The sequence below is a fragment of the Eumetopias jubatus genome, unplaced genomic scaffold (assembly GCF_037043125.1).
Source record: "Eumetopias jubatus isolate StellerSeaLion01/CBP00866 unplaced genomic scaffold, mEumJub1_p1.0 scaffold_16, whole genome shotgun sequence".
NCBI lineage: Eukaryota > Metazoa > Chordata > Mammalia > Carnivora > Otariidae > Eumetopias > Eumetopias jubatus.
Genome location: NW_028274822.1, coordinates 2986266 through 3009667, shown reverse-complemented (window position 1 = coordinate 3009667; position 23402 = coordinate 2986266). Strand labels below are relative to the sequence as shown.

At 49.1% G+C, this 23402-nt stretch overlaps 1 protein-coding gene across 4 annotated transcripts in view; it reads right to left on the bottom strand.

Moving 5' to 3' along the window:
• Positions 1–7265: 7265 nt before the first annotated feature.
• Positions 7266–23402, bottom strand: part of ZNF516 (zinc finger protein 516) — a 113310-nt gene continuing 97173 nt past the window's right edge. For 2 of the 4 annotated variants that reach the window (XM_028102880.1, XM_028102879.2), the window contains exons 4-6: positions 18855–18959; positions 17981–18048; positions 7266–10028 (exon numbers count right to left, since the gene is read on the bottom strand). In XM_028102880.1, the coding sequence (XP_027958681.1) occupies positions 9969–10028; positions 17981–18048; positions 18855–18959 (233 nt within the window). In that variant the 3' untranslated portion in view covers positions 7266–9968. The remainder of the gene's footprint in view (positions 10029–17980; positions 18049–18854; positions 18960–23402) is intronic. The other 2 variants (XM_028102882.2, XM_028102883.2) reach the window with 2 other exon arrangements.

Genomic DNA, 23402 nt, shown 5'->3' with positions numbered 1-23402 from the left:
TCCTATACGAAATGTGCAAAAATTAGTTAACCTTCTCCCTTAAGAGCCCTATTAAGAGCCCGATGATGGAATGCATCCCAGCAGACAAATCTAAAGGCAAGCGGTGGACCTAAATGCAGATCTAAGCCTCTGAGACTGTTCACTTGGTGTTCGCAAAGTGATTTCTGTCTACAGAGAGTACAATCAGCTCTTCCTTAATTATCGTTAAATAATACTACACATAAAACACATTATATTTCATTAAGAGTGTGATCAGCTTGCTTTTTTTAGTTTCAACCTTTGTGGATACAAGGAATACAACTATATTTGGCTGGTCAAAAAACTTTGTGAGCAAGGGAAAATGACCCATTTTTAAGTGTGTCAAATAAGTAATGGAAATTTCCAGATTCGTAAGTGCAATACCGACTTTTTAAAAACCTGGTACAGGGAGACCATGTTATTTAATGAGGATTTTATGGAACTGGAAAAATCATTGTTATGTAAATTTCTTGAAAGTAATTCCAACTTGCACTTACGTATCACATTAAAGGTTACAGAATGCAGCCCACAACGCCACCTGGCACAGTGAGACTGGGAGGGAGACGGATTGCGACCGGTCACCCCTGTACGGCTGTGCAAACTGAGGCACAAACGAACCTGTTGGAACCTGATTGAAGAACCAAACACTGGGGCTCTACTAGGGACTTGACTTTAAAGCAGCCCAACCTCTCTGCCTTCCAACAACGCAGGGCACAGTAGAAGAGGCGGAGGGGGTCTACTTACTTTCAAACGTTATGGTAAGCACAGTGAAGGGATCCCAGTATGCTACAGGAGACCCAGAGGAGAAGCAGGTGCCCACCTGGGGGTGGGATGGGGGGGTACAGGAAGGGAGGGTGGGCCCAGCAGAGGCTTCCTTGGGGGTGGGAGGGGGGGTCTCCTTGACCTGACTCTTGGAGGAAAGAAGGCAAAGAATGTATGCAAGAGCAGGGCACCTTCGAGAAACGCAGGTCACTTGGTATTGTAGGATACTTTGCACGATGGCACACGGAAGAATTCAGGATTTTTTTAAAGGATACAGAAAATTAATGGTGAATTCAATCAGGAGAGTAGAAAGATCCAACATGCATTCCAGAAGATTCCTGTGGTGGCCACAGAGGGAGAGTGAATTGACCCAGGTTGTCCCTAGGGCTCAGAGAAGAGAGAGACCGGGGCTGGGGCAGCGAGTGCAGGGGAGAGCCCAGATTCTGGTCTGCAGAATGGACAGGTGTGTGACAGAGAGAGAAAAGCCAGGACAACACAGTTATTTTTAGCACCGGTGACCAGCCAGCAGGTGGCTATGCCATTTACTGAGACGGATCTGCAGGAGGAAGGCCTGAGAGGAGAGAGGGAGCATGTGAAGTCCCCGTACCCAATTTCCGGCTGAGCCCAGGGTGGCTAAAGCTCCCAGGGCATGGCGCTCACCTTCACTGCAGAGGCAGGTGGCCTGTGTCCCGACCCTCGGGGGGGGCCAGGGTGAGAGATGCACAGAGGGGCAGGACGCTGGCCAGGAAGACCAGGGTCGCCGGTGCAGGAAACCAAGTGGGGGGCGGGGCTGGAGAAGAAATCCCACAGAAGCGTCATGGAGTACAAGGAAAACAACGTTCCTGTTATTTTATGTTTTTTGAAAACACATCGCTCAGAGATGAAGTATTTATAGTTGAAGTGTCATGATGTCTGGGAATTCCTTAAAATATTCCAAGAGAAAACAACCATAACAACAAAGTGAAAGGTAGCAACAAAACTTGGCAAAATGTTGTAAATGTTTTATGAAGAATGTATGTGTGTGTTTTCCAAAGGAGATTTGAATAACACGTAGAATAAAAGGGGAAAAAAATCAAATACTCAACTAAAACGTCCTTCATAATCTTAACAGGAGACAATTCAATAAAGTGGGTGATGGTCTTCAAAGCTAGAATGGGGAACAGTAAAGTGACCATGAGCCACTTTTTTTGGAAGACTGGACTTAAAAGGCAGGGCAGGACACACAGGATGGAGAAGGAAGAGAGGACCAAGGGACCAAGGTGGTGATTTTTTGGTGGGAACAGGATGTCTCGAGCCTGAAGGAAAGAACCAACAGAGAATGAAAGACCAAATCTGGGAGGAATTGGAAAACGGATGCTGTGTTCTGTCTAGGACATACCTGGAACTCACACCCAGGTTCTCAGAAATCCCAATCCGTGTTTTCATCCCTATGTGTTAGTTCTTAACTTACACAAAGTCAGCCGAGAGACTCTCTGACCCTGAAACAAGAGCTCAGAAATCTGAAACATCTGGTTCTGATCCTGTGATGGTTCTCTGCCCACCTGTTGAACATGGGTGATATTGTCTATACCCCTTAACTTTCGGGATCGCCGCATGGTCTATGGGGTAAAGGATGTCTCAGTGCTTTGGAAAGCGGTAACAGGTCACATGGAGATCATCATCATTACTCATCTGCATGCACAGCATGAGGCAAAACAAGAGTAGAGGGTGTGCATGCCCAACAGGCCTGGACCCCAGTAGTGTGTCCACAAGTTACTGGTTGTGTTGCTTTGAGGAAGGTGCCCTTCCGGGACCTTCCGTGTTTTCACCTGTAAACTGGAGTTAACAAAGCCGACTTTGAAGAGTGCTGTGAGACTTGACATTCCCAGCACAGAGGGTGTCCTTTCAAACATCAGCTTCCTGTTACTTGGTTCTGAATTTGCCTCTCCGGAATGAACCAGATCTCCCTGGAGACGAACCACTGTGCAAAATTGTTTGACCCAGGTCTTTCTCAACCCTGTCCTCATGTCCGAGCTTCCCCTCCATCAACCACTGTATTGTCCACCTCTGGCTTCTCCGGTTCTTCGAACCTGCAAGATGGCAGGGCAGTGACGCGGCACAGCCGCGTACTACCTCTGAGCAGTGCGGGCTCTCCGGCCGGGGCTGGGTTTGATCGCAGTATCGTGCCCGCAGAGGCCCACTGCCGATCTCTCTGCCTGACGGCTCTCTTGCAGTTAATGTCTTCAAGGAATCATTGACAATGACCTCAGTCCCTTTCTTCTATCAAATTTGACAATTCAAAATATGTTCTAAAGGTACGGTGGGTAGGGTATTTCCCCAAACACTTCTCTGTGGCTTTTCCTCACTGAAATTCCCGTGTCACTCTTCTCTCCCACGCCGAAATCTTCTTGCAGATTACCCAAGTCCACTAAGGCTTGAGATCTGATGCAAATTTTAATTCCAAGTCATCACCCCAATGATTTTATAAAATTGGTTTGAAAGTTTCAGGCCAGTGCCACTGGGTCGCGGTGACACATAAGCATTTGGTTGGGTTAGGAGGTCTTTGTCGTCTCTCCCCGAGCGGGCTCATGCCTCCTCCACCCACGCCCTATAGCCCGGATCCACCCGACGTGGAACTCCCCAGACGCCGCCTCCTTCCCCCGGTGGGAGAGCGCCAGAGCACGTCCCGCTTCACGCAGCATTCCCACCCGGCACCTGGGGCTTCGCTCCGCCATGGCAGGCGCCCAGGATTTGTTGGATGGATTTATAATGTCAAACACGTCCTGTACAATTTCTACAATTTTCAATAAGTCTGAAATCTTTTGAGGAGACTTGCACGTTCATCTGGTTCCAATTTGCCTCTCTGCGCAAGAACCCTGATATTTATTGCCTCAAAAATGAACATCAAGCTTCTGTTTGACCTCTGCAGGGTCAGGGAGCTCGTCAGTTTAAAGGGCAGATGGCCTTATGGTTCAATGGCCTGACCCTCAGGTCATTCTCCATGTGGAGCCACAGTCTGTGCCTTCCACCGACCAGGGGCAGCTCTGCAGTGCAAACTCCCCACAAGTCTTCACTTGCTCTTTCTCTTGGTAACCCTCCAAGACCTCACAACCACTCACCCGTGTTGTGTGAAGATTTTCTTCTTTAAAAGACACCCCCTCTTTCGATTCCTGTTCCCCCGTCCTGGACACGTTCTAGTTCAGCACTCTTTAACAGTAATTCCCCGAACTGAAGTGAGCATGAGATCAGGACACACAGTGAAGCCCCAGGTCAAGTGGGGATGACGTTTCTCCCGCCCTGGACACAGCTCCTCCACTGACAAATCCGGGTCCAGAAAAAGGCGAGATTCCTCTTGGCCTCTGAAACTTGGGATGTTGGCCACGCACTCGAAGCTTAGTCTGAGGCCCCCTGTAGAGACCCGGCGTCCCGTCAGGAGAGGGCATGGAACGAGACTCCCCGTACTAGCTTCTTCAGTTGGAAAAAAGAAAAAGAGTGTTCTCATTAAAACTTCATTTCACTCTTTTCTCTTCCCACAGAGGAACCTGGAAGGGTGTGTCACCTGACGTCACCTGCTGCCAGGTCCCTATGGCCCTTCCCGGGCCTCAAAGCCCTGCCATGGCCTTGTGTGTCCACGGGCAGACTGTCCAAGAACTCGTCACACGGGCCGAGACTGGAGCACTTCCCATTTTCCTTCAATCATTCTGCTAACCTCTTGAATGAGAACTCACCTTTTAAAAAGGTAAGATTGAGAACATGAACAGCCCAGATGAGAAATGCACACCATTGTTTTCAAAATAGCAAGACAGCAGGGGAAGCAGGTGCTGTGGTAAGCGGCGGGATTTGTTTTTCAAGTGTGTGTGCTGTGTGCTTGTGGTGTGTATGTGTGTGTGTGTGTGCACACGCATGTGCGTGTAGCGTGCCCACGCCCAGTCCCTGCATCCAGGGAGCTACGTACGTGGCAGACTACAGCACAGCAAATGTTCGCTGGCCACCTTCCACACAACTCCCGTGGCTCGCTGTGCTATTCGGTGACCAGCAGGTAGACGGAATGAAAGCGCCTTCCTGGAGGAAGGAGCATGACTACCTGTAGAAAGCCCGCGACTGGGGAAGGTATCTCCCTGGGTTTGAACCTGAGCTCCCATGCCCGTGTCCTCTGTTAGGAGTTCCCTGCATCAGGGGGTACCAGGAGATTCGGGCCGGGGATTTCTGCTTGTACCTAGCACAGGCTCTCAGTTCTTCAGTTAATGTCAGCTGCTTTCTCCAGAATTTGGTGTTGCCAGGTCCTCATTTAGAATCAAGACCCTTGTCCTAGAACCAGCCACGAACCAGAATGAGAGGTTCTCAGCAGTTTGAGCCACATAAACCCCACCTGTGACGAGGTCTGCTTCTGCACACTATGAAACCCTAGCGGCCTTGCGGGGAACCCCTGAGATGGTGCTCCGATCCTCGAGCAGAGGGGCATGAACTCGGCGTGCTGTCCATCTCCCCACCGGACAGACACCAGCGTGGGCCTGGGGCGCTGCACCCCATGCGGCCCTCTACTTTCCTCCGTGGCACAACCCTAAGGCCATGTGCAAGGGCCCCCACCCACACCCCCTCTCTTTTCTGCCAGTGGAGACATAGTCATACCTTCTAACTTGAAAACACTTTACATCTTTTTAAATTCAAGGTCCGCGAGTGCCTCGGAACCCCCACGTTCTTGATACCATCATTTCCTCTGCCTGGGGGTTCGTTCCATGGCCATCCCTTACATCCTGCGCGGCTCACACAGCGAGAGCGAGAATGGTGTGTGCGTCTGGTGTGGGAATGAAGAGATGAGCTTCAGCAGAGAACGAACTATAGCGTCACCTTCCAAAACAAAGAAACAGTGTGTATGCCCTGGAGTCTACAAAAGATTAAAAAAAAAAAAAATACTCTGGCCATTCTGACGTAGTTTTAGATGAATTATCTTGTGAATCATGCTTAAAACTCTTCTGCTTATACAAAGAGTGCCAACACTTGGCTTTGTGTTCTGCCAACGAATATAGAAAACCAGAGATCAAGACAAAGGAATTAGGCCACCTCCTGAAACCAGGGAAAAAGGTCTTAACAAATCTCAAGAACTCCAAGATCTTTTTATTGATTTCAAATTCCAATAGAATGAATATGTTTTATCTAAATATTTTTATCACATAACTGAAACATTGAATTATTTTTTTCAGAAATAGAGTTAACTACATCAATCTAGTTACAAATTCTAATATAAAGAGTACAAAATATAATGTTATAAATTGTATTTAAAAAAAAAGAAATACAAATTCTATGGTCTTTTGCATTTTACTGCCTCGAAGTATAATTAGCCAAGTTGGTGAAGAATGAACATCTTCCCTCGGTCCCGTGACACGGGCATGCGGGGGCCCGGGAGTGCACTTACACCACCACTGGGAGTCCTGGCCGGTGATTTTTCTTTTTCTCAGTGAACAAAACGCTCTGCACTTAGAACTCACCAAAGTTAAAAGCAGTAAAACAGCATATGCTACTTCGTCTAGAAAGTGGGAAGGAAAAGTTAGACAAATACAGTCCCTCTTGTTTGTACATCATTGAAACCTCTCGGGGTTTGGGGGGTGATCGTATTTTGCTTTAAAGCAGGGTGTTGGTAAAGGGACTCTGGCCACGAGAATCCAGGAGGCGCAGTGTCTTTTGGACACAGACTGACACGTGTAGTCCCTTGGTGATCCAGGGGTCCAGGGGACACTCATCCCATGGGCTATGAGCGCTCTCACTCGCTCTCGCTCTCTCAGGGGGAAGAACGAGCAGCTCCCTGGGAGGCACTGAGAGAGACGGCACCTCTTACTCGCTGCACTCAACACTACATCCATCCTAAAGCAGTGCTCAATTACTAAATCTAGGTGTGCACGTGCCCTTATCGAGATGTTTCTATAATGTTACATAACCCATGACAGAGCGGCCAAGTCTGAAGATGGCTCTCGACACACTGGGCAAACTCCCCATCTTTACCTGACCCTGCGGCCACGCGTAATTATTAACCAGAGCAATTTCACGGGGCACGTGCATTTCAGGAAACCACTGTCTTTCTCAGTTTCAAAAATAAGTACGTATCGGAGGGACCTCTCAAAGCATTTAATACTTTTCAAAACTGGAAAGGCAAAATCCACGTGCCTTGAAGATCTGGACTGTGTTTTGACCAACGTGAAATGTGTCCATCTGAGACGCCAAGAGACCCTCCCAAAGCAGGCAGGAAAGTGGCAGAAGGGCTGAGTGTGTCCCAGGGAAGAGGCTTACCAGCTGATTTTTCAGAGAATTTAAATGTTCATTCTTCAAATTAAGGAATATGAGTGAATAACCTGAAAGATTCCTATAAGCTCATTATTATTTCTGTGTTATTTGCCTTGGACAACGAGGAAGAGACGTGAGCCGGGAGGAGGAAGGGGCAAGGAGGAGAGCCAGACCAACGGAGCCGCGCCAGGAGCGCAGGTGGGGCGGGGAGATACCCGGAGAAGCTGCGGTGTAGACAACCAAACCCTTTATTGTCTAAGTTACATTAGACGCCAACACTGTAAAAATCCTGTTAAGAAACGAGGAAACAGCAGGTCGGTAGAGGTAGCAGAAAGAGTCCATAACAGTCAGAAGATGACTTACAGGAGAGATCGTGCGGGAATTATCATTCGAAAAAAAGCGAATCAAAACACATTGGCTAAATAAATAAGAAAACACAAATCATATTAAATACAATGGTCAAACGGACATCAACGCATTAACAAACCCAACAATACTGATGGCCAGTGGGAGAAAGAAACCACAGTCAGGCCCGAGAACGGCATGTCTTGGAGGGTGGCGTCCTCGGAGGGTCCTCCTCCATCTGCTCAGTTACGTGCAAGCCGACTTCTGCGCTCGGCACGGCACCTGCTTCCGTAAGTGGACTCGGGCTGCACGCTCGGCCCATGGGACCCCCGGCGCGCCCCCCTCTTGCCACCAGGCAGCTCTGACTGCTGGCGGGGCTCCTGGGTGCCACTTCCGGAGCAGGAAGAATGGACATGACACCTCCGTGTCACTTTGGGTACAGAACTGCTTTTAATCGCTAGAACACAGAGAAAGACGGGACCGGATCAGGAGCCCCTGTGCATTCCTGAACTGTCACTATCCACTTTTAGCCGAGAAAATGAAATGTGGAAGTTATTACTTTGGGGAAACTATCAAAATGATCAAACGTAAGTCAACAGAAAGGCATTCTGATTTCTAGGGTGAACAGAGGAATGTGTCTCTGCAACTTTGCTCAAAATACAGAACAGTCAATTACAGCTGCTCGATAGAATCTGCATGACATTCCTAATTACACCGACACAACAGATCATTCTGGTACATATCTGGTGTAAGAGTATCAGGAAAAAATAAGTAAAGACGTTACATACACACACATACGGATACATACGTGTGTGCACATCCATATGTATGGAGAAGCTGGTCAGTTACATCGCATTGTTTGCAAGTGTTGCCATGTAACCAGAACCTCAAGTAATTTAAATTCAGTAACAAGTAGAATCCAGAACCAAACATTAACTAATAACAACATTAACAATAATAATAATATAATAATAATTCAACAAATCATTAGAACAGGAAAACCACACTTTAGGGTTTGTGTGTGTGTGCGTGCACACGTGTTTAAACAAATCTTTGTATCAGAAGCCCATTTTCTACAAAAAACTGCACTAATCCATTACTGTATTAAGTAAACTGTCGCTCTCACCAGTATTAAAGGTTAGGATAATTTCTGTACATGTAAAATTATTGCTTTTTTGAAAAATATATTTAGCATGCTCGTTTTAATCCATTTCCTGCCTTTACAAAATTTCACAATTAAAAAAAACCTAGTAAAGCTTTTGCAAAAAATTTCACAGAACATTTTCATTCAAGGCAGCAGTAACTTTTGATAATGCATAAAATCATATGTGCAAAAATCTGAAACTCTCAGAAATATTACCATCACACATAGTGTCACGGTAATAGGAAAAGAAAATATTTATATCTGTGGAATACAATTTTAACTGCGTACACTGCACGGTTTAAGATCCTTTGTTATGGGCCTTAACCCCCACCACAAAAACTTGCATTTGCGGGACTGAGGAAGAGGTATATAAAGCCGCCCCCACCCAGGGGCCTGGGGACCTCCACGCTCTGGGAATGAAGGTACTCATCCTGCGGAGGCCCCCAGGCCCCAGAAGAAAAGACACCTACTTGCTGGGCTGGTGGAGGGACAGATGGAAGTGGGGGAGGGGCAGAGCAGAGGGTTCCAGAGCACCAGGGCCCCCAAACCTGCTCAGGGATTCTCCCACCATCACTAAAATGGGTCTAGACCAGGAGGGTTCAGTGGCTAGAGAATTTACGGGCAGTCTTCCTTGGTGAGCAGTTTGCAGAATGTAGCCCTGTTACAAAAAGGTCCTGAGAATAAACAAAGAAGCCTGCTTGTCTTAGTGTTCAACTAGCTCTTTTCCGAAACAGAATATAAGCACTCCCACAGACACGTTTCCTCTGTGGGCTCGCTGAGCACAGATGATGGGAAGGACGGAAAGGGCAAACGGGACACGCCCATGGCCCCCGAAGGCCACCCCAGACAGTTAGGACCTGGCCGCGGCCCCGCGCCAGCGAGCCTGCTTTCCACAGGCTACCTCCTTCCACTCTCGTGCGGACTATCTTAAATACCCCCTACGACGCAGAGAGGCTGTGGTATTAATACTCTGCCAACCTCAGCTCCACCACCACGTGTCCTGACATTACCCGACAGTCCTCCTGAGCATCGGTGGCTCCTGCACGGCGCTCGGCTCTTCAGGCTCTCGGACACGCACAAGAATCTCTCTCCAGTGTCTCAAACGTGTCTCGAACAACACAGATGCTTGTGCTCTCCTGTGCCTGCCAACACCACTGTTTATTGTAAGAAAATAGGGGACTATGATGGATGAGCACACAGATGCATAGAGAATATCTACATGGGATTCTAGAGTAGACCATCTTCATTTATTCTGAAACGTTTCACAAGGAGGAGAAGCATCTCCCTTCGGTCTCCACTCCAGCACAGGGCTCCAGGATCAAAGGTGTCCGGTCGGGAGTCCTGCAGCTGTTCTTCCACGGGGGGGTTGGGGTCACTGCTGGGACGTCCACGAGGGGCTGCGAACGGCTGTCATGGGGCACCGGGGTTCGCTGGAAATGAGTCTCTAGGTTCCCTTTCTGAGAGGCACTGTCAGGACGGTATCTGGGTTAGAATGGTCTCTCCCCTGGATGAGAAAAAGCAGACAACAGAAAAGCTCATTTCTGCCTTTTGGTGTCTAAGTGCATCTTTCCTATTAATTTCCTTATCAACACTCAAGAACACAAACAATGACCTTTAGGCAGCAACCCCGTCAGGCCGGTGAAGACCCCTGACCTCAGTGGTCACTCACTGTGCTCGAGCACGAGAGATTTTAAAGGGGCCTTCCTGCCTTGTGGAGGCAGCTCTGGACTATCACTTCTAGAGATTCAGAGAGGATCCTTAGACTTCTCTGTTTCAGATGTAAGAATGGCGAAAAATAGTGTCTGAACCGGCTCTGAAGGTCAAAAGGTGGCAAGATGGAATTGGGGGAGGATTCCCAAAAACGCAGAATTCTGTAGTACAAAGCAGATTCACAGGCGAACGATGGTTTCAAAACAAGGCTGAATCTGGGGGTCATACAAACGGAATAAGAAAAGGACAGCTCTCACATAGGTCTGTCAGAATCGAGAGCGCTTTCACCAGCTTCCACAAATAATGACCGTGTTGCAAAAACAGAGGGGTATTCTAAAGTCAAGTGCACTGCAAGATAAAAATGGGAATAAATGTAAGCCTGTAGCTTTTAGAGAAGGCTCTCAAATGACATTTGAAGCATCACTATTGGAACAATGGAGTTTACGATCTGAGGACAAAAACAACAGGGCAAGATTAATCTCACTAAACTGCATTAACCTTCAGCTAAAGTGCTGATGAAGTGAGACCAATCGCTTGAAATTAACAGGCATACATAAACCACAGCACTCGCACAATTCTAACTGGTTTCCAGCTATGCCTCTAGGAACCCTAGAAATCAGGGGTGGGGGGTCTGGTTGACATCACGAATTAAGTGCTTTTTAGTTAATAGTTTCAGAAAGCTCCTATTTAAAACTAGCCCTACATTCATGACATCCAGTAATCAACACTGAAGGAGGTCCAGTAAGATACTCGACAAAAATTCTGGGCGGGGGGGGGGGGGGTCGTTGAGGGCGGGCACAGTGGTATAAACAGAAGTTTATCTGCCATGTAACAGTAACACCACATCCTCAAGTAGATGGTGAATTTCCTGCAGTAAGCTGAGAGCGAGGTTTTACATTTTTTGCACCGCGACATCACACCACGGAGAGATTCATCAACAGGGTGCTTTCAGAACTGCTTCTAGATACATTCGAGGAAGGAAAATGGCCTTTGTGCTTGCCAAGAGAAAAATGAGAGTTATTGTTAGTTGTTACATGAATGGCCTTGGAAGTCTCTACAAAGTAACTGTACGTAGCAAACAAACTTGCAGGCGATTCTAGAGTGGATTCTGTACACACAACTCGGACTGCACCCCCAACAGTCACCTGGACCTCTCTTCCTTGGAACCAGGATACACAAACTTGCACGGGCAGATAAAAAAAACAGCAATAGAGAGGTTACAGGAGGATGGGCCCCCTCCATAAAGGACAGAAGTTTTAAATTGCAAAGCTCAGAAAGTTTTAGAAATGTTTCAGAAGGACTGCAAAATCTGGCAACCCTAATAACCAGGTTGTTAAGTTTAGTCCATAAATCTAGACACAAAGATGCAAAAATATGCTTTAAAATTGAAGGGATATGTTCAAATAGCATCTCGTTCTTTAAGGAAGTCATTCTGACTTACTGATTCATTGGGACCACATTTTATTACTCAATACAGCTGTCCTACAGGCTTTTTAGGAAATGAAAGAAATTCATTTAAGAAATCAGGCAAAGGGGAAATGTGGTCACGGAAGAAAGGAGTTACAGAAATACTTAAGTGCACACACAGTATTTTGAGCACACGCAGGTTGCTTTCTCCCCCCTACTAGACAAGAGTACTCAGAGAAACACGTTTCTGGAAAATTTGGGTTTTTGTTTCTGTTTTTGTTTTGCTGCTGTGTGAACTGCGGGCCTTTCAGTAATGCTGAAAGAAATAATTATATTCCTTAATGCATTTCAGTGTTCTAGAGATGGATATTGACTTCTGGAACTTTGTAAGGTCTACTTTTGTCCCTTTTGTCTTTATAAGGTAAGGGGATGCATATGTACTCGTGTTGGGGGGGTCGATGACAAAAACCCCTCCCAGGACACACAGGGACCTCTCAGCCTTCAGATGGAGAGGTACACAATTAGCGTCTGGCACACGCGTGTGGCGCTCACTCTTTAATGATGTTGCACGCACCTTCCTGACCACGACCTCTACTGGTTGAGCCACGGGTGGGTGGCAGCTCACGTGACCGCGTGTCACTTTACACGAATCACTCATACTGTTCACAACTTTTCATAGTATGTTTGACTTAAGAGAAAAATGGATAATGTGTTTTAAGATGTTTGTTTGGTTTTATGAATATGAAAGCTGTTTAGACACCTGAGCTGGATTTTGAAATCTGATCTGTGATGCTAAGAATCTAACAGTGATCCAAAATCTGACTGTACATGTATTCAAGTATGCCCGCTATGTGCTTTCTCCATCATCTGCATTATAATATCCACAGCTAAACAGGAGATAGATTAGGGCCCCATTTATTTTCTCATTTCCCCTTATTTTGATTAATGGAAATATTTCTCTGGCTTAACTATTTTAAAATAACATTTAGAATAATAAGAAATAAACTATTAATCATAGTCTTTAAATTTTGGCAAGGAGTCTAAACACACTGGAAACACCAGATTTCCTATTTCAGCAAAAGTCAGTCTGGTCTTTTATTTTTTTTTTCTTTAAAATTTTTTATGGTTATGTTAATCACCATACATTACATCATTAGTTTTTGATGTAGTGTTCCATGATTCATTGTTGGCGTATAACACCCAGTGCTCCACGCAGAACGTGCCCTCTTTAATACCCATCACCAGGCTAACCCATCCCCCCACCGCCTCCCCTCTAGAACCCTCAGTTTGTTTTTCAGAGTCTATCGTCTCTCATGGTTCATCTCCCCCTCCAATTTACCCCCCTTCATTCTTCCCCTCCTATCTTTTTTTTTTTTAACATATATTGCATTATTTATTTCAGAGGTACAGATCTGGGATTCAACAGTCTTGCACAATTCACAGCGCTCACCATAGCACATACCCTCCCCAGTGTCAGGGGGTTGCAGGGAGAGAGGGTTCATTTTTCTTTGTTCTAAATATTATTTTAATTTCTAATGTTTAACCACATAACAGAAAAAACAATTTCTTCACAACACACACAAAAAAAGCCTCCTAGTTTTTCCCCCTAACATCCATAGGACAATGATACCCACACCTCAGCCTATTATTTTCAAAAAATATTCTCCCTAATGATGAATACTGGTGATTACTAGAAATTAAACATTTACTCAGTCATGCTAAATCTATGACAAAGCATCCTGAAATGACAAGATGCATGAAGCTCTCCTCTCATTTATAATTTTGCTTCAAATATTAGCTACCCTCATGATCGGAATTCAATGCATATTAACGAGAAGCACAAACAGCGGGGCCTTTATTCCTGAGGGTGGGGACAATGTGCCCACGGTGTGGTCATGCCTCACTTGTGAGGATGGCCCCCCCCCGCTCCAGCACCCAAGCCCCGCGAGAGTAAATGCCTGCCAAACACACATGGTGGCCACGAGCCTCCTTCTAGAAACTCTACTGCTGAATCCACATCCATAACTTGCAAGCGTTGGGCAACCCTGTCCACTCCACCTGCGGGAGGAATGCCCGTCGACCAGTGTGCGTACAGAAAAGAGAGTGTTGCCAAAAAACACATCAAAAGAGAATCATTTCACTTCTCCTCAAAGTTTCTGTTCATTCGGACCCAACGGAATCAGACCCATTTTGGCTCGTGGACCCGGACACCGTGCCTCACGGCCTGTTTCACTCGGAGACCCAGGACATCGTGATCTGTCCGACTCAGCTAACACAGAAAATCTGGATACTACTCCGGCAAAGCAGGGTGGCTGCAATGTGGCTGCAGGTGCGGCACAGCGCCTGCCTGGCAGCTTGAGGCCTTCACGCCCAGAGCAGCGACCCGGGGCCCGGCTTCTCGGCGACAATGCTTTTCTCAAACGACACACCCTCCCTCTAAGGAACAACTCGTCCATAAAACGAGAGCCTTTGCAAGCACGCTGCCGGGTTCTGACCAAGCCGGGAGAGGCGGAGGAAAGAGACCGGCCACTAGGGCCGGTTCCCCAGCTCAGTCTGCGAGCGTGGTCCCGCGCCCGGCCTGCGTGCAGCGGCGTCCACGTGTGTGCGCACCCGAGTCCCCTGCGGCCACGACGGACAGCAGCCGTGCACGGAGTCCACAGACCCGGGAACCTGCGTGAAGCCACACGCCTGGGGGGAGGGGGACAGTCAGATCAGAGCTTCTACTCAGGACCCCAAGATCCCAAAAGTTTATATCACTCAGTTCTCCGAAAGCAGAATTCGCTCGGTGCGACTGGATTTCCATGTTGGAAGCTATTAAACACACATCACCTCCTGTTCTTCTCCACTTCAAACCCACATATTCACTTTCCTGTTGGACACTCCTAGTTGGATCCCCAGGAAGCACCCCCAAACGCGGTTCAGATGGGACCAGGAACCTGTGTTTGCCCTGCTTGTCCTGCCAAGTTCCGGGCTCAGGGTAGGCCTCCTCCTGAGAGCTGGTGCTTGCAGCCAGAACTGGGGTCAACTCAATCTCCTCCCCTCCCTCACACCCCACCTCCTGTGCCCAAACACCTGCCCTCCACCAGCCCCACCCTAACCTGGGCCCCCGTGTCTCTCGCAGATTACCCCAAGCACTGCTAAAGCGGTGCTCAGCCACCTGTCTGGACCCGCCCTAACCCATCTTAACATCATCAAGCCCAACACTCCTTCTAAAGACAGGACACTGATGACTCAGTCCCCAGCTCAGGGCTCTCCGTCCCCCAGCGCCGCTGAACTCTGCTCTGCTCAAACTCCATGGGAACATGCGCTTCCACCCCGGGTGGGCTCCTGCAGGGAGCACCACGCCGGCCCCCACACTGGCCCCCTGGTCTCCTAAATGCCCACGTCCAGGTCCCAGGACCCTCACCGTATGGCCACCTGGACCAACACCACTGTACTGTTCTGCTCTGTTTCCTTGTCTGAACCACCCCCTGGACCTAAAGAAACAGCAGAGCAGGAAAAATAAATACCCAGTACTCTGCTTGTCTCCCTAGAATTACAGAGCCTGGCACATGGTAGGTGCTCAATAAATACTGTTAATGACTGAGTCAATGATTATTTTAAAAACTGAATTTCCATTATGAATATCTGTAAAAGTCCATTAAGTATCACATCAAATAACTTCTCCATGAATATAAGATGTTATATGATTTAAAAAAAAAAAAAAAAAACAAAGCCCATGATCCGCAGCTTCTAAAGTTCCCAAGAAAAGAATCTGACTTACATATTAATTACTTAATGTTAGTAAAGCACACCAAAACATGAGGAAGAACATGCTGGTGAGCAGCATGACTCCCACTCCAGACAAATAACCACAGAACTGCTCCATGGATATGCATTATACCCTAAATCTAACACAGCAACATTGAGAACTACAGGATAAAAAAAAAACACCAAGATTTAAGCCTGTACCTGTGACTGGTTTTCAATTATCTTGGCAGATATACCTCCTTGGGAATTCTTAAATTCCAAAGTATGCTAAAGAAATGGGAGCTTCTTAGAGAACCAAAACATTCACTGATTCATCACCAAAAGCTACTTTAGGGGCGCCTGGGTGGCTCAGTCAGTGAAGCGTCTGCCTTCAGCTCAGGTCACGATCTCAGGGTCCGGGGATCGAGTCCCGCATCGGGCTCCCTGCTCAGTGCGGGGTCTGCTTCTGCCTCTCCCTCTGCCCCTCCCGCCCTGCTTATGTGGCTCGCTCGCTCTTGCTCTCTCTCTCTCTCTCTCTCAAATAAATAAAAGCTTAAAAAAAAAAGAAAAGCTATTTTAAATGTAACAAAAGACAGAGAGTACTACCAGGAGCCACGATCTCAAATGTGGTATTAAGCAAACTAGCAGCCACAGTGGGAGGGGCAGATCAATCCAGTGCGACATCAGGGTCACAGGCCTGGGCGAGCGCTGTCCCAAGGCTGGACAGGAAGAAAGCTGACCCACTGCGGGCCCTGCACCAAGAGGAAACAACCACGTAGAGCACGTAACATGCATCCCTGGAAACATGAGGTCAACGGGTCAGTTGGTAATAAGTACAAAACTGCAGAATTTGAGTTCACGGAGACAAAAACAAAAATATAAATACATCTTTTCTCAGTCATAACCAAGGATGAGTATCAAGTCTTATGAATTCCCAGCATACCTACAAGGAGCACAGAAATAACTTAAGATGCAGTCTTAGTGATGCTGACCTACCTCTCCCTGTGACAGGAGCATTTTAAAAGAGACTGAGGAGAATGAATGCACAGGAAATAGACCTGACGGGTGTTACTGAAGAGTCTTGTGGAGCTCTTTGCGGATCTGCCTGGCGTTTCCCACCCCACCAAACACTCTCGTCCAAAAGCCATGTCTCAGGCAGATTTAACAGGTCACCTACGCACCACACTTTGCACTGACGCCAGTCTCAACATGCATTCTCCGATTATGGTGCAACCTTGTTGTTACCACATCCCGCAAACACATTGTGGGGGCTCTTTTTGCAAGGCGGTTTACTTCTGTGAAAAAGGAGAGGGCTACCTAATTCGAGCTGAGGTCACATGTGTTTGGAGATCTTTTAATTCCACATTCGGAGAGATGTTACTTATTTCAGAAACTGCCACGGCATTGTGAACTAACTTCTTTCTATTCTCAACTATTGGTTTTATTGAGAGAGAGAAATCACTTACTGAAAAACTGTAACACACGACAAGGCATTTAGTCCATGACATACGAAGAAAAGGCTTTTTAGCAACAAAGAGGAATTCTAAAATTGCAATAAAACACAAGCACAAAGCGCTGAGGAGGCCACGTCCGTGCTAAGGTCCACCCTTGCGTGGCAGTGGCCCTGTTTCACTGGTGGCTTCACTGTGAACCTTCTCTTCTAGAGAAACAGACCAGGAGGGCTCTTGAGCTTCCCATGAAGCCTCCACCACCCTCAGCATCCTCAACAGCCCCGAGTCCCACGGATGGTTACGATGGTCAGGACTGGACCCACGAGCTTGTGCGGACCCAGACACGGGGCCTGGATGCTTGCTCTGGAGGCAAAGAGACGCCTCTTGCTTTACAAAGGGGACAGTGTGCAGCTATGGAATCCCGTCAGAAAGCCAGAATGTCAACGGAAAATGCCGGTGGGGGGAGAGGGCAGAGTGCTGATCTGTGAGGGGACAGAAGGAGGGAGCTCTTAGCCCAGGACAACTTGCAAGGCCACTGAGGACGGCGTGTGCCTCGCGACTGAGGAGCTCACACCAAATCCCTCCATCAGTGTGTGCAAGAGCGCGGCCACATTGTGTGGACAGAGCAGTGAACATACAAAGGCCACACGTGCCGGGCCACACACGTGAGGCATGCGTGCACGGCGACTGTGTCGGCCGAGTGTGTCAGGCAGGGAACCAGATCAAGGAGCGGACACAGCCGTGGAGCGCCACACGCAGCCTGGCACTTCTCACGGAGGAATACCAACACGCCATGCTAAGAAAGAAGCTGGCAAAACTTGTTCTCGAACAAACTTGTGCAAAAACACCTTGGGTAGAAAAGCAGGACTCTCTAGTGTGGCGAGGCACCTCGAGTCTCCACCAGTCGCCTCACCCCCAGCAGGACCAACAGCGCTGCATGCACCTGCCGCGTCCTCGTAACTCAGGGCCGCGACGGCCGTCGGGGTTTGTCGATCGCCCCCAGACTGTCCTGAGGGGCTGGGTCTACATCAGAGCAACGCAGTTATTGGCACTTCTGGCAAAAAGAAAAACCACTGGGTGCTTTCGTGCTGAGCATCACAGCACGCCTCTTCCTAGCGACCACGTTAAAACCCGACATCCAGTTAACCGGAAGACCTACTTGTTTGGGGGCGTCTGCGGAGGTGGCATGGGCTTCAGCACCTCGGAGGTCATTAGACTCCAACGCCACTGTGGGAACAAGGAGCATGCCAGCTTCATCACGGCGCACGAAGCGAGGCCATTACAGATAAAGCCCTTGCCCTAGCCTGGGGCCGGGAAAGACCAATTTGCTTCAAAACTCCATGTAAGAGACGGGGATGGAGCTGCCTGGGCCACGGCTCTCTTTAATTCAGACCTCACTGCTGGAGAAAGTAGTCACTGACAACGTTAATTATCAGTGTCTGTGGAGGGGGACCCCCCTCCTGCCTTACTTACCATTTGGCCTCTGTTGTCTGCATCAACTGGCTTGCTGCCCGCATCCTCCACGCTCCCACACAGAGCCCTCCGGCCCCCTCCTCCCGCGGGCCGTGGGGTCCCCACGCACAGCTCTCGGCCCCCACGGTTGCGGGCAAGCTCGGCACACACAGGCCCAGGGCTCCTGCCACCAGCACTGACCAACCAGCACAGGGGCACACAGGGTACAGGGTACACAGCGCCAGTGAGGAGAGACGCCCGTGCCCCGTGTCACGGTGACGGCATGGTGACTTAGGGGCGTGCTGGTGGCAGCAGAACCCATTAGCATATTCATTGCTGAGGATTCAACTCTCTTAATGGGACATTTGCAAACAGGCTTATCTCAACTTAAACCACACGGTGCTTGGATGTGAAGGAAAGACCATTCTAGGGGCCAGGTGGGAGAGTCTGGTGCGTGAGGCCTCCCGGGCCAGGAGCTCGCGTGCCAGTGGCTGGGGACGCAGCCAAGGCCGAGGTGGCTGGGCTCCCAGGTGCCCCCCCGGGGTCCGCGGCTGGCCTAGGCCCAGTGGCGGGCGGGGTACCTGTGTGGGCCCGTGTGTGGGCCCTGAGGCGGCTGGACTGGTGGAAACGCTTCCCACACTCCACGCAGACGAAGTCTCCTTGGCGGGCCTGCGTCCTGAGCGTCCCTGGGCGGTGGTGGCCGTGGGTGGTGTGCAGGTGGGGCGGCGGCAGGGGTGGGGGCGAGAGGAAAACATCATTAGTCCGTCTAACGGTGTGACGGGGCATGACCAGCAGCCTTCCCCCAGGCTCTGCCGACAGCCGGTACACGCGGGATGGTGAGGGAACATAAATCACAGGACTTGAAACCCACACCGCGGCCCCGGGGTGGGGGGGGGGGGTGCGGGGCCTCAGGGCAACTGGACGCCCTCCCGCCATCCGTTGCCCGGAGATCGGGGTGGTACCGCGGAGACGGCCAGGGGCAGGGACGGGGATGCTGCAGTCTGGCCACCTGTCCCCACCACGCCACTGACACTGTCCACCTGGCCCCTTACCTGTGTGCCCGCACGCCCTCCAGCGCACAGACAGGACACCTGGGAATCGGGCCGGGCATAGGCCCTGGTCCCACGTTCCCTTCTGTGAGAATGGGGGTGCAGACGGCCCTCACCCGTGTCTCTCTGAATAAAGGCCAGTGCTCACGTCAGGGGAGCGGCTCCAGAGGGCCTCCCCCTGAGCCCCATTCTCACTGCTGGGCTCAGCGGTAACTCGACGGAAACACAACACAAAAACACCAACCAGAAAAAGTTCTGCCCGGAGTAACACATTTTTTTAAATGATGCTCATGGAGCTGAGTGTGTCTGCCCCTAACATCTGATATTTGAATGTAAAAGGCAAATGGAAAGGATGACAAACAGTCTCCATCAAATCAGCTGAAACCAAATTCTTGTCCGAATTCAGAGTGCATCCACAGATCAAAAGGACACAAAATCACTTCTGCACTGCAGACAATGTTACGGACATAATCCTCAAGAACATGTGTGTGCTGTAAGGCAGACCTTGTCCGATTTCTCACAGGGCAAGCCTTGAACATGGGTCTTAGGGAAACAACCCAGTCTCATCCTACGAGAACCTTCCCTGGCAATCACTTTGGTCGTGCGGAGTCTCCTGGGTGTTAAGGGGATGGCTCGCCCATCTGGATTCTAACGATGCCTACACCAGACACCTGCTAAAGATCATGAGAAACAACATGGCGTTTGCGTCTTCACACACTACATTGTTTCAATACTTTTTTGTAAGGAACTCTATCAGCTGCCTATCTCCCATCCAAAGTGGCAGCAGAAAAACACAGCACCTCTGCTCAGCCGACCCTATTTCCTTGAATTAAGGATGCACCAGCATCAGCGTGTAAGCACACACGCGCGCACACACACACTGTCTGCCATGTGTTTTGCCACATCATTTTCTCTTTACTTTTTAAGAAAAGACCCTTGCCTTTCATGGTCAATAATATTGTGCCCAAGCTCCTCCAAAATTCTGAGCTAATCAAAAATGTTATGAACTTCATTTGAATTGAAGACTGCCTGGTGAGCAAAGAGCTCTAACACTCTGACCTAGAAACCAGAGTTGTGTGGGAAAGGAGGCCGAGTGAAAGGCAGGAAAGAGCCTTCCAGAAGCAGGCGCAGACTCTGCTCCTGAGTCCTGCAACGTTAATTTAACCCGATTATGCTGCAACATACATATGCCATCTGCAAGGGGGAAAGGAGCCTGGACACCATCGGCAGGACTCTATGCAGAGCCCAACAAAGGAAGCACACACCTCTCATCATCATCACAATCAATGTGTCCTTGGTAGAAGTGACTTTGTCAAGTCCCAACAACAGAGACCTTATGTCTTACTCTATCTAGAATAATCTTGTCCTATCATGAATCAAGTTTTTATTCTAAAATCCATATTCTCACCTAACATAGGCTGAGCACGAAGTCTGAAAATATAGGTAATGTGTTATTTTATTACTATTCCATCAACAGAACAGTCCTACTCTATGGATAGAAGTTTCCAGACTCGCCAGCCACGCAGAGAAACCCGTGTGTTTCAGGCTTCAAGGGCTGTAGTCTGAGTCCCTCCAGCAAGAGACAGTGGTCACACCCCAGAACATCCTTTCTCTCTTGGCAGAGCTTCCACACAAACATCATTCCGTCAAAACACACGTGGGGAAAAGACCTCTGAGAATTCTCCGCCCTGACGTCGGGAAAGACCCGATGCCTCAGAAGCACCTCCAGAAACCAGGGCTTCTGTGTGAACAGAACACAGGCCCCCCGCATGGCCCCCCGCAAATGTTTCACATGTAAACAGATGGCTACTCTTCTTGGAGAATTCTCTTGTGCACACTTCTGCCTCCCCGACTACAAGCTGATGCTGGGCGGTACGTTCCCCTGAGGCCTGTGTGGAGGAGTTGAGACCTTTATGACGCAGGGGACACCCCCCGGAGAGGAGGCCCACAGCCAATGCATCAGACCACAGAATGAGAGCCGAACAGCACGGACAGACTCGTAGAGTAAGACAGGCCAAAAACATGACCTGGAATAGAGATGAACTTAACTTTCTAGATTCGTGACTCAAACATCAACTGTAAAATACACAGAAGCTATGGATGCACGGCAACCAGTGGAAGACAAAAACCTTAGGAATCTGAGTCACTGGCACATTCAGAAACGCATCAGTGACGTGATTTGGGGAGCTGCTCATACTTCCCAGGCTGCAAAAATGGAAGCAGAGCCTCTACAACAGGAAACATTAATACTCCACTCACATCTCAGACACTCAGGCCCCAAACCTGCTGGATTTCCTTCCACCACAACACTTGAAGAGCCGTAAGTAAACATTCCAAGAAGGAGAAAGGAACCAGCAAGGGCCTGCTGGCTACAGATGGGACACGTGAGCAGGGCGCAGACCAGCCAAGGCGTTCGGAGAGTCAACAGACCTTCCTGAGAGAGAGAGAGCCTAGGCCTGGCTCCAAAGTCAAGACCGGAGCCCAGGGGGAGCCGCAGAGGGAAGGGCCATGCAGGGGAGCATCCCGTCCAACCGTGCAGCCACCACACAGACACCAGCCAAGAGACCTAGACAAAATGATCCCTTCTTCCCTAAACCCGGGAAACCACAGTTTCTAGAAATGCACTTAATAGTATATCACAGCTGAAAAGTTTAGAACACTCCCCTTAAGAAACCCAAGTATGCATGAACTTAAACACTCTAAACACCCTTAAAATACACCACCTGTATTTCAGTGTCTACATGGGCAGAGCCAATAACCCAAGAGGAGGACACATGTGTTACGGACAATTTAGCATTTCTCACATTTAAAAGAAAAATATATAATCTCTCTTAAAAACACACACACTAAACCCTGAAACCATTTAAAATTTTTAAGGAAAAGGAGAACATTTCAGGCTACTGTGTACTTCCAATCTGTCATCTGAAATTCTCAAAACCTTACCTTGAAACTCACTTCTACTTTTTTGGGGGGAAAATCAAAGACAGCACTGACCCACGGCAGCACGAAGGGAAAGCCGCTCGCGGTGGGAAACTGCCGCTGCGGCTCTGTGTGACATGCCGCAGGCCTGGGCACTAAACAGAAGCCGCTGACACAGTGAGGCGAGCCCCTAGCTCAGGGCACCCAAGACCGTGGCCACCAGAAGGACCGGACAGAGAGGGTCACGGCTGCCGGGAACACGGGTACCCACTGAAACTCACCCATCGGGCACCTACAACTTCTCGGCTTTCGGATTCAAGAAAACCCAAACCTAAAGAGATGGATCTGCCATCAGATCTAAAAGTCAGCCGATATATCATTATTCCGTTTCACAGCAAATAATCTGCGTGATTGGAGAACATTCCTGAGACCGTGCAAAGCTCACTTAATGTAACTGAAATCTGAAAATGAGAAAACGCGAAGCCACGCGCCAGCTGCGTTCTGCCACCCACGAGGGGCGCGTGCCCAGTTCCACCCTGGCACGGAGCACCTGTGCCCAAAGGGATGAGAGTCACTGTGCCGTACAAGCACCTCGGCACACGGTGTGTCTCAACGACCTCTGGGCAGCCACGCCTTTCGCTTCCTTCTAGAAAGTTCACAAGAAGCCCTGGCTCTGAGGAAGGGGAGAAGGACATCAGCCTCGGATAAGGACCCCACGGGCGAAACCTCCGAGACCGTGGCACCCCCGAGCGTTTTCCTCGTCCAAAAACACCTTAGTGTTTCCTCACGAGCCAAAGGCGCCACTCACCGTGCCAGGATGGCTCCAGCGTGCCCGCGGACCCGGGCAGGTGCCGAAGTCCCCGGAGGCCACCGGGAACTCAGGGAGAGACCCACCTTCTCGGCTGGCCGCCCACGGCCACTGCACATCTCACACCGTGGATGTGGGGTACCTCACTGTTCACCCACTTCCACCAAACCTTGAACTACGTTCCCCCAAGTGCTTCCACTTGCTGGAATTTGAGGGGCCGGATCTCAAAGGTCATTTCTGATGGTAACCTACTTTAGTGACAGGGGCATGATGAACAATTCAGTTCAAAGAAGGGTAATGAACAGAGAGACACAGCTCCATCAGGGTTTTCATATGCCTGGTTTTGGTTTTTT